The sequence below is a fragment of the Stomoxys calcitrans genome, chromosome 3, assembly GCF_963082655.1.
Source record: "Stomoxys calcitrans chromosome 3, idStoCalc2.1, whole genome shotgun sequence".
In the NCBI taxonomy this organism is placed as follows: domain Eukaryota; kingdom Metazoa; phylum Arthropoda; class Insecta; order Diptera; family Muscidae; genus Stomoxys; species Stomoxys calcitrans.
This window is the reverse complement of record NC_081554.1, coordinates 123,467,851-123,485,821: the sequence shown is the minus strand read 5'-3', so window position 1 is coordinate 123,485,821 and position 17,971 is coordinate 123,467,851. Positions and strand designations below refer to the sequence as shown.

The window sequence follows — 17,971 nt, the reverse complement described above, 5'->3', positions numbered from 1 at the left end:
TCTCTGTAGGTCCATCATTTTGGCCTTGCATGAGTGAAAACTGGATGTGCAGACCCTGTACTTCTCCTTAGCCGAGGCCTGGAATTCATCGGACAACTTCTCGTCCTTCGTCGTGAAAATCCTTCTATAAGACGCCTGAACATTCGCCCATCGTTCCTGTAAATCCTGCAACGCAACTATCAAGGATGTATCCGTGTGGTCCGCATCCGGTGTATTATCGAAATCCGCACAATACATGACCAGATCGTCAGAGTCGAATATAAAATCACCCTGCAAATTCGCCATTTCAGATCTCAAAGACGTAAAAAAGCACCAAACCAATCCCAGATCCAGGAGCACCTCTTATTGCCTTGATGATAAAATAGAGAACAAATCCCGTGTCCTGATACTGCGCAGAGGAGTCGAAAAAAGTGTACAAGGGATAGGGACCTAAAGTCGTGTGCTATGAAAGGGGGAAAAAATTAACCTTAACAAGTCGCCTGGAGCGTCGAGGGCCTACACGCAGCTTCCTGATGTCTTGCCTCGATCCGCTGAGGACGACACAAACAGTCAATACAACTCTGGGCCTAACCAGGGGTTATGATCTTCAAAAGCGATCAACAATCCAGTAAATATCACGGTGTGATAATATATACAATGTCCAACTCAGAAGTTCGTAGAAAAGCCAATTCTAACCCTGGCCTGTTCGACATAAATCATAGGTAGGGTTACCTTATAATCGGGGGATGCCAACTCTGTACCGACAGATAAAGGTATGTTACATCTAGAGAAATCCTCAGCGCGAGGAAGAAAGATAGAAAAATAAACGAAATCGAGTGTGAGTAAATTACGATTAATGTAGACAAATCCTCCTTGGTGACTTCCCAATCGGACTAAAGCCTCAGTCCTTTGTTCGTTTCCCCAAATTGACCGCACAAGATATCCCAAAGGCACGAAAGTGGAATGATAATGCAAATCCAAGTAGTGGCAAACAGTTAAAAAAAACGAGTTTCTTATATTTCAAACATCGATCTAATTTGCTTTATTTGTAGAATGTTTATTACTTTCATTCTTGATGAAACGTATAAATTCTTGTAGAGGTAATCATATAGAGATATATGTGAAGAGAAATTATATAGTGATATATGTATAGGTAAACTTTGGTATAACGAGTATTTTAAATATGAGTCAATTTGTTTCAATATACAATGTTTATAACCTTCATTGTTGATGAAACAATCTAATAAATTCGTGTAGAGATAAACCATATAGAGATATATGTATGTATACATGTAGGGGAAACTTGGTGAATGGCAAAAAAAAATAGGTTTGAGATCAATATTTCACCTCATTTTTCCTCTGAATATCGTCTAATTGGGATTGCGACGACTTTTCGCAATAAGAAGTGTATCCAATGGCTCAACATATGCACTATGTCGGGCATAGGTAATGTAATCTACATTAGATCATATTCCAAAATAGTTTTTTTTTTTTTTTTCAGAGATAACATAAGTAAGGCGGCACTAGTCTTAAATGTGTCAGATATGTCGCCGGGACCAATATTTGATTCGCGAAATAGGAATCTCAATTTGATGGTTCTCAAATTCGTAGCATAGCTTAGGGCGCTTGACCGAAAACGTGACAGTATTAATTGTGGCTTGTATTGACCACCGTGAGTGTTAATGTGGAACACAATGGAATAATAAAGAGAAACAAAAAATGTGACTTACATTATTTCGTTGGGTGGAGTTACCCGGTCTCGTGCGGTGAAATTCTCCGATATATGTAGCAAAGAATTAGTTGGTGGTATTCACGATCTCCGCTGGGCACTGGAAGATGTCGCTGGTAACCGAGCGATTTCTTGTAGATAGCGATGTGCCAAACTACGCGATGAAAGTAGGCTTAGCTGATGAGATGGTGGCTTCTCGCCGCAAACACGTGTGAGACGGCACTTGTGGACTCTGGTGTCAGCTTCACGGTGAATGGCAGATGTGCATTCCGATTGATTCAAAGTAATGAAAAAACGCTCGTGGTGGATGCGTTATTTCTGGTAGATACTGATGGAGCACACCATGCGATCAAATTAGGTGGAGATGGTTTGTCATCAAAGGCGTGATTGGTGTCAACTTTCACGGTGAATGAGAAATGTGTAGCTAAGGCGATTCGAGTTGGTTCACTAGGTTGCTAGCCACCGATAGATGTCGCAGGTGAAAATTTGTTTCTGTATATAAAGATGAGGCGAACTATGCGACGAAAGTAGGCTTGGCAGTTGAGATAGCTTCTCGCCTCAGATTGGCGGTGAATGCTGGCTTCATGTGAGGGAATGACTATAATGACAGGAGCTTCGGTTGTCGCTAGCTTCACAGATAAGAACACGTCCCTCAGTATGGTGACACGGTTTTAAATGAGAATCCACAGAACTATCTTTCAGTCACTGGATGGTGAATTAAATGTGTACAACGCTCTTAGTAGAGGGAGCTGGCTACCAATACTGTCGGGTTTGTGTGGCCGGAGGATACTGTTGCGTTGATAGCTTCTTTCCAAGGGCAAGTTTAATTTTTCTTAGTTCTGTTGACATGAATTTTCCTGCAGTCAGAGTACCCTTTGAGTTAATGTTGACTTTCCGTGTTTGAGTAGGCTGCAAGCGTTGAGGCACCTATTAACCTCGTATTTGTCCGCGAGTTTTCCCAGTGTCGATTGGTGGGTAGTACTGAAAATCAACGAATATCTGAAGAAGGGCGCGCTATGACCGCGCTTTTGTAATGAGGTGCGGGGAGCACTAGCAATAAGCCTCCGAATACGGATAAGGTGTTGTGAAGCACGTTAAGCAGAAAATTTCCTTGCACGGTACTTATGGTCACGTTTTCTTCACCATAACCTGAAATTGGTAAACTTAGTATGGGACATAATACTAATACAAAAAAGGCAAAATGCGTTTTCCGCCAGTTTTCTCGTACAATCAATATACGGATACGTTTACAAACTTTCCCCTTTCTGTACGAATTATTTTGTCGAATTGCTTTTTCCTTCTGGCAATTATGCTGTTGCAAACAATCAAAGCAAATAAATATAACCATGCATAAGAGCCAAAACCAATACCACGAGAGAATTTTTGTGCGTTTGCGGGATGGTGACTGTTTCCACTATTTTCCCGTCACTAGACACGATTTAAGCAATTCCAAGCAAATTAAAACCACGCGGCGAACGTTGTTGGGTCTTTTTTGCTTTTTTCCTAATTATTGCTATACTCATACAACCGTAGGTACCAACATTGACATGTTGAGAAACAGAGTAACCATTTACAATAGTGAAAAAGGTGGTGCCACCAGAAATAAGATGTGAACGATTACTTCGAGCTTTTGACAAATTGGAGATTTATTGCACCAATGTTTTTTGCTTGTGGACTGTATTTTTAAAGAGGATGGCCAAGGTAGGGTCGAAGGGCCATATTTAATCTTATACTGTTTTGAACTAAGGCTCTTAAACGATGCTTGTTGAATATAATTGAGAACTCAGGTTCCGTTGATGTGAATTGGATTTGGTGAAACTCAGGTTCACTTCTTGAAACTATTCCCGTTCCGGTATACTTACAGACGCTGGGTAGTAGTGGAAACAAAACAACAAAATGTAGAATTCTTCTTCATGAGCGGTTTTATTTTCTTGTGAGATGTCTAGTCGATGACGGTTGCTAACCAAAGAAGAAAGAAACTCGGCTCGTAGCTCGCAGGCTACCTCCATATTCCAAAGAAGTGTTGCCACTCATCATTACTAGTACCGGTTTCTTATTTAATCAATTCCAATCTATCTTTTAATCCATTACATTGGAACATACTAATCTATTACTCATTAACGGTTTCTTACGATTAATCATAGTTCAAATACTTCATTGAGATCTTAATATAAATTCAAAATTGTTGGGATAAGTCTATTCAACAACAAACGATGTGGCTGGAAGGTCAGTCCATTCAACAGTAACGATTGCCGTGGGATATGTACGTTGACGATGTGCTCTCGGGAGCTCACGACTCCACATCGGCAATCGAATCGTTGACACAGCTGATTGAGTTATTGAACTCGGCAGGGTTTCAACTCAGGAAGATTACTTCGAATTGCTCGGAGATTCTCAACTCAGTTCCTGAGGATAGGGTCTTGGACTCGAAGTTTCTCAAGTTTTACGAGACCAGTGGTACGAAGACGCTGGGCGTACAATGGAACGCACTTGAGGACGGCTTCTCTTATAGAATTGATCCTCCTGGACATTCACTCTCGATTACGAAACGCCAAATCTTGTCGGCGGTGGCTAAGTTATTTGATCCAGCAGGATGGATATCCCCAATTATCATCCAGGCAAAGATAATATTACAACAGTTATGGTTAGAGGGCACCGGATGGGATGAGAATGTTAAACCAGGTACCCTGCTGAAGTGGAATCAGTTCGTAGAATCGCTCCATTATACATCTCAGATCAAAATTCCTCGATGGGTGAATTTTGCTCCACTGTATAAGACTCAGCTTCATGGATTCTGTGACGCCTCCGAGAAGGCATATTGTGCTGTTGTTTATATACGAATAGATTCAGGCGATTCCGTGCGGACCCACCTCTTGGTGTCCAAGACCAAAGTAGCCCCAATCGACCCCCTGAGTTTACCCCGCTTAGAACTTTGTGGCGCAGTGTTACTATCCCAATTAATCAAACATGTTGTCAATGATCTGCCCCTTCATAATTTTGGACTTTATTTCTGGTGCGACTCATCCATTACGTTAGGTTGGCTGGGGAAACCTCCACATACATGGAAGACCTTTGTGGCAAATCGAGTTGCGAAGATCATTCGGAACGTAGGGAATTCTGCATGGCGCCATGTCAGGTCTAGTGAGAACCCTGCCGATCTAGGATCTCGTGGTTGCTCACCACCAGATCTCAGGGACAATTCCCTTTGGTGGCATGGGCCCAAATGGCTTGGGGACCCGGAAGAGGAATGGCCGAAATCGTCTATTCCGCTGGAAGATCCACCGGAAGCGAGAAGGTTAGACTGCTTTCACATTGTTGGTGATGCTGAGGATCTGCTGAGGAGGTTTTCACGTTGGGACAGGGCTATTAGGATAATCGCATATGTTCTACGGTTCTCCAGGGCATGCAGAACGGGGGAACGTTTCGCAGCCGTGGAAATCTCATGTAAGGAGTTCGCAGATGTAAAAAAACGTCTTATTCGAATGACGCAGCGAAACTACTATTCTCGCGAATACCAGATGTTGAACGAAACACTAAAGGTTCATAGGAAGAGCTCCCTCTATCCTCTTCATCCCTATATTGATGATGAGGGGATAATGCGCGTGAATGGAAGAATAGCTAATTCTCACCTCTCGTTTAGCGAACGCCACCCCATCATTCTACCAGTCGGCTCTGACTATTGCAGACTGTATGTATCCTATATACACATCGTTTTACTGCATGCAGGGAATAGCCTTATGATGAGGACAATTCGTGAAGAGTATTATGTCTCTAGATTGAGATCTACAATTAAGAAATGTATTCGTCTTTGCAAGACGTGTGTTATTTATAAACGAAACGTTCAATCTCAATTGATGGCCGCTCTTCCCATGGAGCGTAGCTCATTCTCTCCTCCATTTTCCTTTACCGGCTTAGACTTTGCAGGTCCCTTTTCTGTTAAATCTTCCAACTTGAGACAGGCTATTTATCAGAAAGGCTACGTGTGCCTCTTTGTATGTTTTAGCACGAAGGCGATCCACTTGGAACTATGCTCAAGTCTCTCCTCCGAATCCTTTTTGGCGGCATTCACCCGCTTCGTTGGACGACGAGGTCTTCCAAAGAAAGTAATGTCCGACAATGGGACTAATTTCGTCGGAGCGGAAAGGAAATTACGATACGATTTCCATCGGTTTTTGAATACAATTCCCAAGGATTTAATAGAGAAATACGCAGCCCACGGATTTCAATGGTCTTTCATTCCCCCGAACGCGCCCCACATGGGGGGCCTGTGGGAAGCAGGTGTAAAGTCCTTCAAACTACATTTTCGCAAAGTAGCTCAAAGTCATAAATACACGTTCGAGGAATTCTCGACGCTTCTTGTGAGAATTGAAGCGGTGCTTAACTCCCGACCTTTGTCCCCAATGACCGATGATCCCCTTGACGTCTTGGCCTTGACTCCAGGTCATTTTCTACGAGGATCACCTTTAGTTGCCGCGCCAGAGAGTGTTTCTGACGGAATTACGTATTCAGATCGATGGGAGAGACTCAAAGCCCAACAACATGAGTTTGCCCAACGGTGGAAGACCGAGTACTTGCAGGAACTGCAGCGCCGTTATAAATGGCAAACTCCTCAGGATAACCTTCAACCTAATCAACTTGTTGTTATCAAGGATGATCAATTACCCCCATGTGAATGGAGACTTGGCCGGATAAAGGCCGTACATTGTGGGAGTGATGGATTGGTTCGAGTGGTGGATGTTCGTACAGCAAACGGGACCATCACAAGAGATATTACGAAAATATGTCCTTTATTGTCCGAAGCCCAGACCGGGACCCAGAAACCTTTGTCTCAGGACTAAAAGTTAATATTCTCCACTACTGTCTGCCCTTCGGGGACTAAACGATATAATAAGTATTAATCCACAAAAGAAAGCAATATTTCAATTTATTTACATTCACAGGGCTCCCAGAAATCCTGAAATCCATAGCTGTCTAATTTGCGACCGTTTTCATCCGTTACGTTTTTGCCGCCAGTTCCTCGAAATGGACATAGGGGCTCGTCGACGAGCAGTCCGCGAACATGGCTACTGTTTTAATTGTCTCGCCAGATCTCATCGCACGTACGAGTGTACCTCCGACGATGTGTGCAAAATATGCCGACAGGAACACCACTCCCTCCTGCATCTTTACCCGATGATGCGAATTAGCCGAGACGAGTTGGAACGATCCCGAGCTAGGCAAAGAGTGGAACGAGCACCAGTAAATGATGCTCATGCTCATAATCGACAGAGACACCGAGATGAAGACCCCAATAGACTGGAAGCGAGACGACAATTTGATGAAGAGAGGCGTAGAGCGAGAAGACTTATCGTCCGAGCACCGATGGGCAGAAACAATGTCGAAGGTCTCAGATCATCTGTACCTCGGTACATGATTCAATTGGCCATAAGAACCCTAAAACGAGTGACCGAAGCTCTGGACACCTGAATAATTGGCCTTTCTGCCCAAGGCGGGGAGCATGTTGAATGGACTGACCTTCCAGCCACATCGTTTGTTGTTGAATAGACTTATCCCAACAATTTTGAATTTATATTAAGATCTCAATGAAGTATTTGAACTATGATTAATCGTAAGAAACCGTTAATGAGTAATAGATTAGTATGTTCCAATGTAATGGATTAAAAGATAGATTGGAATTGATTAAATAAGAAACCGGTACTAGTAATGATGAGTGGCAACACTTCTTTGGAATATGGAGGTAGCCTGCGAGCTACGAGCCGAGTTTCTTTCTTCTTTGGTTAGCAACCGTCATCGACTAGACATCTCACAAGAAAATAAAACCGCTCATGAAGAAGAATTCTACATTTTGTTGTTTTGTTTCCACTACTACCCAGCGTCTGTAAGTATACCGGAACGGGAATAGTTTCAAGAAGTGAACCTGAGTTTCACCAAATCCAATTCACATCAACGGAACCTGAGTTCTCAATTATATTCAACAAGCATCGTTTAAGAGCCTTAGTTCAAAACAGTATAAGATTAAATAGTTCCTTTAATGCTTTCCTGCTCTAGAGTGACTTGGACTTGTGGGAGATCTAAGGACTGCAGGCATGTACTGACGAAATGCCCGTAGTATCCAGACTTTACAGATTTTGGCGCAATGGCGATTAGCGGTGCGCTATGGGATTTCAGTAGGGAGTCGAACGCGACTTTGTGAAGGCATAAATACACGCTAGGTATCTACAACGAGGTGTTGCTGTGCTGGCGCAATGGCGATTAGCGGTGCGCTATCAGATTTCAGTAGAGAGACGAACGCGACTTAGTGGAGGCATGAATACACGCTAGATATCTACAACGAGGTGTTGTTGCGCTGGCGCGATCCACAATGGTTCCAATTACTAATTTCAGAGGCAAAAATCCATTTTTGAACTTAGCAATCATCAAAAAGTAAAAACGTTGATTTATGTCTATAGCCTAGACATAGCGAAAATGCCTATTAAATTATTGCAAACTGCGGCGGGCGCTTTTCTTCGTCAGAGCACAAACAAAAGTCAAACAAGCAAAAAGGCATTAAGTTCGGCCGGGCCGAACGTTGGATACCCACCACCTCGGGTAAATATGTAAATCCCGTTTCGTCACAATCCGGTGAAAATTGGATAACTTATGCACCCAAATTCGGCGCGAGCATTGAGTAGTCTTTTTGGCAGATATATTCAATTATAAACCTATCTAAACCATATTAAGGTCGGATACCGTGAAGCTCAGAAAAACTCACTGTTTCAAATTTCAGCGAAATCGGGTAATAAATAAAGCTTTTATGGGCTTCAGTCCCCTTATCGGCAGATCGGTTTATATGGCAGCTATATCTAAATATAGTCCGATCAGAACCGTATTAAGGTCGCATTTTGGGAGTTCTTAACGAAATCGGATGAAAAATAAAGTCTTTATGGGCATTAGAACCTTTATCGGAAAATCGGTCTATATAGCAGCTATATCCAAATATGGTCCGATTTGGCCCATTTAAGAACTTAACCAGCGTGCATCAAAAAGACGTATCTGTGCCAAATTCCAGCTCAATATCTCAATTTTTGAAGGCTGTAGAGTGATAACAACAGACGGACGGACAGACACACGGACATCGTTAAATCGTCTTATAATTTTACGACGATCCAAAATATATATACTTTGTAGGGTCGGAAATTGATATTTCGATGTGTTGCAAACGGAATGACTAAATGAATATTCCTACTGTGGTGGGTATTAAAACAACACACAACAAAGGCAACAGTGTTGAAGCAGAGTTGATTCGGCCCATTTCGTGCGCATTTAATTACATATGCAAATAAAATTGTTCAAAATTTGTACTGATGCAGCGACATGTCGCTACTATTTTGCTCAAAGAACTCAGTATCACTTTTACGGAATGTGTTCGCATTATCTTCGTCACCATTTTTTTAAAGTGCGTCTTTACAGCTGTTCTTGTGAAAACTCGAAATCAGTACTAGGCTTATGAGTTTGGGAAGCCCAACAACAAAGCATTGAAGCTAGATGGCAACTCAGTATTTAGATATCATCTGACAATGAACAAAGAACATATTATTTGACTAAGGATATTTTTTCGCAAGCACAATGTAATTAGAATTAAAACATACTCTTTTAACAATTGATTATCGGACTATATTGTGATATAGCCCTACGGAGACCCAAAAATGCAATTGCGCCCATGATCATTTAAACTCCATGATAAGGCGCCTCCTTTTTATAGCCGAGTCTCATCGTCGTGCCGCAGTGCGCAACCTCTTTGGGAAGAAGTTTGTACATGGCATAGTACCTCACAAATGCCGCCAGCATTGAGAGGGGTAACCAATGTTCTCGCCAGGTTTCGAACCCAGGCGTTCAGCGTCATAGGTGGACATGCTAACTTCAGCGCTACGGTGGCCTCCATAGCGCTCTCATACGGAGTTATGTTGACCTATCTCTTGATAGTAGTTGTTGATTTCGTTAAATACCGTGTTTTACCTTACTTCGTTTTAATTTATTTATTTTAAGATATTTTCGCAATTTAAATCTTTCAATAATCCAAGAATGTCTTTTTTTAGACCCGGCCGACAGGGGATAACTATGAGCATCATACAAGCTGGAACTTTGAGCTCTTTGCGTGGTGTCCATCGTAATCACGGTGTCCATTGGCTGAAAACTACCGCCGCATCCACAGATTGCAGATACTGGAAAGCTTCGTTTTTATGCGGTCGCGGGCAGTCAGCGATTTTCGAGAGGAGAGTCACAGTGAGGAGTCAGGTGGCACTGGCTCTTAATAAAATACGGAGTGCCAATGATACTCGAGATGACAAGGCGAGTTATTGGCGCCTTGAAATAACCAATGGCCAACATCAGCCTCTGTTCCCAGGTAAGGGGCGGCTGGGGGCGAGCGTAGGATCTTGGAGCAAGCGGTTCGCCACAAAGAGAGATATAGGTGCAATCCCACAAAACCCATGCGGTTGGGGCGCTGGGCCAGTAACCCGCCCCCGGAAAGCTATAGGAATCAGTTTGAGAAAGAAAGGAATAGCAAAAACAGACCCCCCTAACGTTGACGACCCACGCAAACGAAAAAACGACAATGATTTGCAGATCTGCACCCGGAATGTCCACACTCTTTATGGAGAAGGTGCAGTATACGCGGATATTGGCGGATGTATTAGAGAAGTACAAGGCAGATATTACCGCCTTACAGGAAGTGTAGTATAGCCGCCGTAACACGAGGCATGTATTTGGCTGTGGATTTGTGGTTAGTCGAAGACTGAAACACCTTGTCTCCAGCTTTACTCCGTAAAAGCCAAATTCTCTAACATCAGCCTTATTGTCCCCTTGCCCCGACGGAAGACTTGGACGAGCAGAGCAAGGATATATTCAACGAGCGCCTGGAGAGGGAATATGACCGCTGCCCCGCCCATGATATTAAAATCGTACTAGAAGATTTTAATGCGAAAATAGGGAAGGAAGACATCTTTGGTCCAACAGTCGGAAAGTTTAGCCTACACGAAGAAACTTCCCATAATGGATTGAGACCAATAGATTTCGACGCGGCAAAAAACATGGTAGTTAGCAGCATCAGATTTCAACATAAAAATATTCACAAAGCTACATGACAATTACCCGATCAAAACAGGAGGAATTCATCCAGTGTGTTAGATGTACGATCGATCCGAGGAGCGAATATAGATTCGGATCATTACCTCATACCAGAAAAGGTTCGCGCCTGTTTGAGCATGGCGAGGAATGTACGATCTGACACTGCACGGAAGCTGTCTGACACTGCACTCGACTGACCCAACTTCTTGATGAAAGCCCTCCTTGTTCCGATGATATAATGGCGCAGTGGCAAACCATTGCCCACTCCATGGAAAATACCGCGAAATTGGGTACCAGAAGCAGAGTGTCGAGATGCTGCTGAAGCCAGGAATGCGTCATACAGAGCAATCGTGCAATCAGTAAAAACGAGATGAATGAGAGGTAACGGGAGAAGAGGAGAAACGTCTATTCCGCAGAAAGAAAAAGGAAATGGAAAGACGGGAGTGAGAGCGAATTGATATGTACAGAGGTCAGAATGAAGTCCGGAAATTCTACCAAAGAATTAAACAACAAACCGATGGCTTTGGTACAGGCACATCCTCCTGCAGAGACAAAGAAGGAAATCTGGTAACTAACACAGATAACATGCTGAGGATATGGAAATAACATTTTACCCAGCTGCTAGTGTCCGACGTTGGCGCCGAAGAGGATACCTCAGAACCAATCCCTGATAATGGTATACGTAGAATGTTTACCTTCTAGTCAGAATGGGGTCCAAGTAGCTGTGAGCAGACTGAAGAACAACAAGGCAGCAGGAGCCGACGGGTTACTCACTGAACTATTTAAGGCCGGAAGCGAAACGCTGGTAAGGCGTATGCATCAGCCTTTCTGCGCATCTGGCTAAAATAACGCACTCCCGATGATTGGAACCTCATCATACAATGTCCCGTACACAAGAAAGGAGACAAGACGGAATGTGCAAAGGAATAAGTCTACTCCCCATCGCATACAAGAAACTCTCGAGCGTACTGTGGGAAAGATTAAAACCTAAAGTCTATGAGATAATTGGCCCCTATCAATGCTGCTTTAGACCTGGTAAATCCACCCTAGACCAGATATTCACACTGCGCAAAATCCTGAATAAGACCCGAAAAGGACAATTCAACACCTACCACCTCTTTGTTGGCTTCAAAGTTGCTTTCGATATTTTGGTGTGCCTGCAAAATTAATAAGACTCTGCATGATGACACTTATTATTCACGTTCCGCAGTAAGAATTGGAAAGAATCTCTCCGAACCATTTAATATCAAACGAGGTTTCAGACAAGAAGACAGCTTATCGTCCGATCTCTTTAATATACTGCTGGAGAAGTTTATACGATATGCAGATGTGAATAGACACACTTTTTGCGTAAAAAAGTCGAAGTCGACTTTCAATGATTAAAAAGTCGAATAATCGATTTTGAAGTCGAATAGTCGAAAAGAAAGCTGCACAGAGATACAAGTTTGGCTTTGCTAATGTTGCTGCTAGGCTGCAACAGAAATTTTGTTGAGAGAGATGATATTACTGTAAAGAAGCTACCTGATCCATTCATTGGTATACATTTTGGAAATTTGGAACTGTTATTGCTCTATTAATGTGCATATGACTGGCATGGCCTTTTGTATCTAAATTTAAAGAAAAAAGTTTATGGAAAGCATACATTCAGTGGTGATTATAAACATCCACTGAGACATACTTTTACATATGTGTTCTTTTTTTACACCCACCACCATAGGATGGGGGTACACTAATCTAGTCATTCCGTTTGTATTACCTCGAAATATTCCTCTAAGACCCCATAAAGTATATACAATATATTCTTGATCGTTTCGACGTTCGGAGTCGATCTAGCCATGTACACCTGTCCGGCAGTCTGTCGAAATCACGATAGAGGTGGAACGCTTTAAGCTAGCCCCTTGAAATTTTGCACCGATATTTTATATCGATGTAGGTTGTTGGGGATTGCGAATGGGCCATATCGGTTCAAATTTAGATACAGCTCCCATATAAACCGATGTGCCAATTTAACTTCTGGAAGACGCAATTCTTATCGGATTTGGATGAATTTTTGCATGTAGTGTTTTATTATGACTTTCAATAACTCTGCCTAGTACGGTTCAATTCGGCCTATAACCTGATATTGCTCCCATATAAACCGATCTTCCGATTCAACTTCGTGAGCCCCTGGAAGATGCAATTTTTGACCGATTTGGCTGAAATTTTGCATGTAGTATTTAGTTATAACTTCCAACAACTGTGTCATGTACGGTCAAAATCGGTATATAACCTGATATAGCTCCCATATAAACCGATCTCCCGTTTTGACTTCTTGAGTCACTGGAAGCCGCAATTTTTGTCCGATTTGGCTCAAAATTTGCAGATAAGGTTTTGTTTTAACTTCCAACAACTGTACCATGTACGGTTCAAATCGGTCTATAACCTGATATAGTTCCCACATAAACCGATCTCCCGATTTGACTTCTTGAGTCCTTACAAACCGCAATTTTTGTCCGATTTGGCTGAAATTGTGCATGCGGTGTTCTGTTATGACTTCCAACAACTGTGCTAAGTACGGCCTAGATCAGTCTGTAACCTGATATATCTCCCATATAAACCGGTCTCTCCATTTTCCTTGTTTGGTTCCTAGAAGATTTAATTTTGCTAGTTTGACAGAAGTTTGGTATGTAGAATAAAAGTGTGCCCTTCCACCAAATTGAGTTTGTTTAAATTTTTAGCAGAATCCATTGTGGCGTGTTCCAAAGATTCGGCCCGGCCGAACAGCACGCTTTTACTTGTTTCTTCTAACATCCCCTTCATAATTAAGCAGCAGTCAACAGACTTCATAATTAAAGGCTCTATTACACGGCATGTAGTTGTCAAAATTAGCACATGTAGAGTTGTACAGGTCGTGTGATACAAACGAAACTAACATATGAAAAACACTTTTCAATTTATAGGAGAGCGATATACGATTATGGATCGGGCCATGTTTGGCTTGGACATTGGAGGCAATAGCAGAAATAATCGTGCAAAACCTCACTCAGTTTTTAATACCGGCTATTAGTAATATGTCACCCTTTAAAGTAAATGTTTGATCGTTTTTACATTAAAAGTCATTATGGGCATGCCCGCCCATCTTGCACAGATACTTCTTTTCGATGTAAGGTTGGTACTATGTTCGTTTCTCACAGTTGAAAACACATATTTTTCGCGGTAACTTTTTTGAAATACTACAAAAATCTCAATGAAAACATACAATAATACTTTTATGAACATTTTTTCATAAGTAATGAGGCAATGTCCTAATGAATGAAATCAGCAAGTTTTTTTGCTTCAAAATCTAGTCACAAACAAAATGTAAAAACGAACACAGTACCAGCTAATACAAAGGTCGTTAAAATTTCAAATGGGCGAATTCAACTTCGTAAAAAGCGAAACGACATCTGTCGTCAATTGTTATAACATCTTTATGTTATGTCTAAACAACTCTGCAAGCAATTATATTCTATTACAATTATATTTTTGAATTGCGAGTGGCCCTGTTTTAGCTCTTCTGGCATGTCATACCCATACGGACCTGCGTGAAGTTACCGACATCGGTAACTTTTGATAGCTGAAAATAAAGGGTGACACAAACCAGTAAAACTAATTATTTTTAAAATGATATCACGTAGTAAAATGATAAAAATATTTGAAATTTTTCAAAAAAAAAGTGTTAACTATAATTTCTCAAATTATAGTTAACGTATCACACAATTTGACGTATCACACAACGCTGGAATTAATTTTTCCTTGAACAGAGTTTCCAGATTTCTTTTTAGAGCTGGTAAGCAGGACACTGATTCCATGTACGAATGCCACGTCAAAGAGAAGGTCATTACCTTCAATGTTACGTATTACACTTAGCTAAAATCAGGTTTTCCTCGGACAATGTTTCCAGATTTCTGTTTAGAACTGGAGGGCAGGACGCTGATTCCAGCCTGTACACCGGGAACGGACTTCATACAAAAATGTATGAATGCCAGGTCAAAGAGGAGGTCATTACCTTCACTTTGATGTATTACAATTAGGAGGAATCCGGAAATATTGTTCATGGAAAAGCTGATTCCTTCTAGTTGTGATCAATGTTGCCTCTCTAGAAAATTAATTCCTACCAAAAATTAAAAAAAATCCTACCAAACCAGACCTTAACCTACCAAATGTTCTACAAGTCAAAAATGTGGTATAGTGTTTTTTTTGCCACCTCCGAACAGTTGCCATATTGAACACACCAAATTACATAATATACATTTTCAAATCTACAAAGTACTAGATCGTCGTTATTCATAGAGGATCTACACATACCCGTCCGCCTGTTTGTTGAAATCGCCCTTAAGTTCAAAAATGTTCCATATCTTGATATAAAATCCTTTCTACCGATCTCCCGATGAGAAAGCTTCAGTTCAGATGGACAACCGTGCCGAGTTTGGATAAAGCGATCTCCCAATTTTAGCGTTTGGGCCTAGAAAGACGCTTTCACTACTCATTTTCGCCCTAACACTGAGCTGAATGGACCAAATTTGTCTATATTTGTATGCAGCTGCCACATATGCCCGTTTTCCGACTGAAGGCATTGAACGCACAAAACCCACATGTACTACCCACATTTACGAATTCTAGAAGAGATCAATTAACGTACGTACGAGTGCGTACCTGTTACAGTAAATATCAAAACTTGTGACCTTTGAAGTGAGACGAAGAGAAACGAATCATTGAAACCAATAAAACAAAAATTGATGCCGACAATGATGTCAAGTGTTGCCACTAAAATTTCTTTTTGCCGTTTTCCTCACTATAACCAGAGTACGACTTTTTCACCTATTTTCCTCCAGCGTTTCACCGACGTTTTTTATATGGAGTTTGGCAGCATTCCGCCTGAAAGGCTGAACAGAATACTCAGCTTAAATGTGATACGTCAAATGGGGCATTCGCCTTTTTTTGCGAATTCCGACCCAGCCCATTATAGATGATTTTCTAAGTTCGGATCAATTGTATACGATATGGCTGGAGTTCCAGTATCCAAAGCCGAAATTCTCTGCATAGTGTATTTTTTTGGATAGTTTGAAGCTTTACTAATGAATTATAAGTGAAACTTTTTTTTAAAAAAGTCATGTGGTATTTATTTTCGTATTTATATGCGTGATTTTATTTAAAAAAAAATTATTAGTTTACTGTTTTGTGTCACCCTGTGTGTTCAGCTTTCGAAAATTATCGAAAGTTACCGACGTCGGTAACATCATGCAGCTCACTAACAGCTGTGTTTCTTGTGTCAATCGTTTTGTAAGGTTGGTGTGTTCGTCATATTTTCATTGAAATTAAAAAAATTTTGATTTAATTCTCTTATAGAAAATAAAAGAAAGACATGGCAGAAACAGCCGGTGTGAAACCCATGACCATTGCCGGCCGCATGGTCAGGGAGCGCGAGCGTCTAGTGGGAATGAGTGATGCCGAACGTGCCTGGCGTAAACAGTGGTTGAAAGATTTAGAACTGCACCATGAACCACGGCAAGTTCCAGCCTTGGAGAAGGAGTTAACGAATCCCATTAAACGTGCCTACAGAGCACCTTTGGATGCAGTCCATAAGGCTTTGACCCCGGTTTTGGTAAGTGAAACTGTTTATTATTTCAACAAAACGCTTAAATTTGCAAAGTAGAATTATGTAATAATACGTTTTTTCTGTTTCAATTAAAATCTTTGCGAATACCTTCATCCTCTGTGATATCATGTTCCATGGAATGTGAAGGGTTTCCAACGGGCATGGACCGTCCGCTTTTGGACTGGCAAAATCGCTTTATTCGGAACATTTGTTTTAGCTTCCCACTACTATTTCAAATACAATCGCAATGTAAGTTCAACAGGACAACAACAAGACAACATTCAATTTGCACAGTTTAATTTGTTTCTGTTCTGACAGGACTGGACCCGCAAAGGTGGTTGGCGTGTGATTACCTCCCGCAAAGCCTGCAATCCTGGCGATGAGGGTTACCCCAAAGTATCTGACAGAACACAGCCCAGTGATTATGCTGCCCGCGGTTTCAAACAGTCGCCCATATAAGTTGCGATAGCTTTTTGTTTAATTTTGATGTCGAGAACATAAACAAACATTTATTTGTAAGACCATAGAGAAATTTGAATACACGTAACGATGATTGAAGAACTACTATATGGAACTATGCCGTTGCATTAAATGCTGTGTTTGTATATCAGAACGCGATTAGTAAAAACACTTTCGTCTTCTGCCTTGCAGTTTTTTCTACTCTAGATGACGGTGTGATTATGTGCTGATATGTGCAGATTTTAATGTTTAACCTTTTTTATTATTTCTTCACTTACTTCATTTCTAGGTAATTATTACAGCGTTTCTTTTTCGCTAGCCTTTCTCCATCATGGTGGCAATGCATCACACTCAATACGAATTCTAGTTATGATTTGTTTTTCTTACATTGTAAACGTACGGTATCGTCACGGTTGTTGTTGTTGTCTTTCAATTGGCCCGAGTCATTTGTTTAGGAAATACCATCGGCTTGAAATTTATTGTCATTAAGAAAATATGTGGACATTATGTAAAAGACCTTGGTAAACGGACAACATTTTTAACTCCATGGGTGAGTGAAAGCAAAACATGTTAGCATGGCGAGCGAATTCGTGAAATGAAAATTAGTGCAAATTTGCCCATGAACATTCCATTAACCTAAGTGTGAACCAAAAATTTGTGTTTCACACATTTTTGCTAAAGCTGCTATCACACGATACATGCAGTCATATGTAATTTCAAAGATAGCAACTCTAAGAAAAGTTTAATATTAAAAATGGATTATCGAATATATATGCAACTCTTTCGATTGAAACTAGCTCTTATTTCATTGAACATACGTGTAGACACATGCCAATAAAAAAATAACATAGAGAGTACATGCAAATTAGAGTGCGCTCTATTTTTATTTGACACATATCGTGTGATAGCAGCTTAAGAAATATTGTAGAAGCTTTATTAATTGTTAAATTCATTATCGTGCACCGTAATGATGTCCTTATTGAAATGATGTTTAAGCTGGGACATCTTCATTCACCGTAATCGTTGTATTTGGATAAGTTTGACTATGTCAACGTCGTCATTCAGCTCGTGGTTTATACGAC

The 17,971-nt window shown here is 41.1% G+C and overlaps 2 protein-coding genes across 3 annotated transcripts; both read left to right on the top strand.

Moving 5' to 3' along the window:
- The first annotated feature begins 3,969 nt into the window (after positions 1-3,969).
- LOC131996129 (uncharacterized) lies at positions 3,970-6,546 on the top strand. Its single transcript, XM_059365580.1, has one exon. The coding sequence runs from the start codon at positions 3,970-3,972 to the stop codon at positions 6,544-6,546; it is 2,577 nt and encodes an 858-aa protein (XP_059221563.1).
- Positions 6,547-16,046: 9,500 nt separating this feature from the next.
- LOC106094427 (uncharacterized) lies at positions 16,047-17,022 on the top strand. 2 transcript variants are annotated; one of them, XM_013261642.1, is made up of 4 exons: positions 16,047-16,119; positions 16,181-16,436; positions 16,578-16,679; positions 16,749-17,022. In XM_013261642.1, exons 2-4 carry the CDS (start codon positions 16,197-16,199, stop codon positions 16,887-16,889), a joined length of 483 nt encoding a protein of 160 aa, XP_013117096.1. In that variant the 5' UTR covers positions 16,047-16,119; positions 16,181-16,196; the 3' UTR covers positions 16,890-17,022. The 2 variants fall into 2 exon arrangements, with proteins under 2 accessions (XP_013117096.1, XP_013117097.1); XM_013261643.2 differs by having other exon boundaries at positions 16,090-16,114.
- Positions 17,023-17,971: the final 949 nt, after the last annotated feature.

What these genes read in the sequence shown, in the direction of transcription:
- LOC106094427 (XM_013261642.1), top strand. Translation starts at nt 16,197, where the DNA reads ATGGCAGAAACAGCCGGTGTGAAACCCATGACCATTGCCGGCCGCATG. An exon ending in AGGCTTTGACCCCGGTTTTG is followed by an intron (nt 16,437 to 16,577) that starts GTAAGTGAAACT and finishes TGGAATGTGAAG; the next exon opens with GGTTTCCAACGGGCATGGAC. An exon ending in ATTTCAAATACAATCGCAAT is followed by an intron (nt 16,680 to 16,748) that starts GTAAGTTCAACA and finishes CTGTTCTGACAG; the next exon opens with GACTGGACCCGCAAAGGTGG.
- LOC131996129 (XM_059365580.1), top strand. Translation starts at nt 3,970, where the DNA reads ATGTACGTTGACGATGTGCTCTCGGGAGCTCACGACTCCACATCGGCA.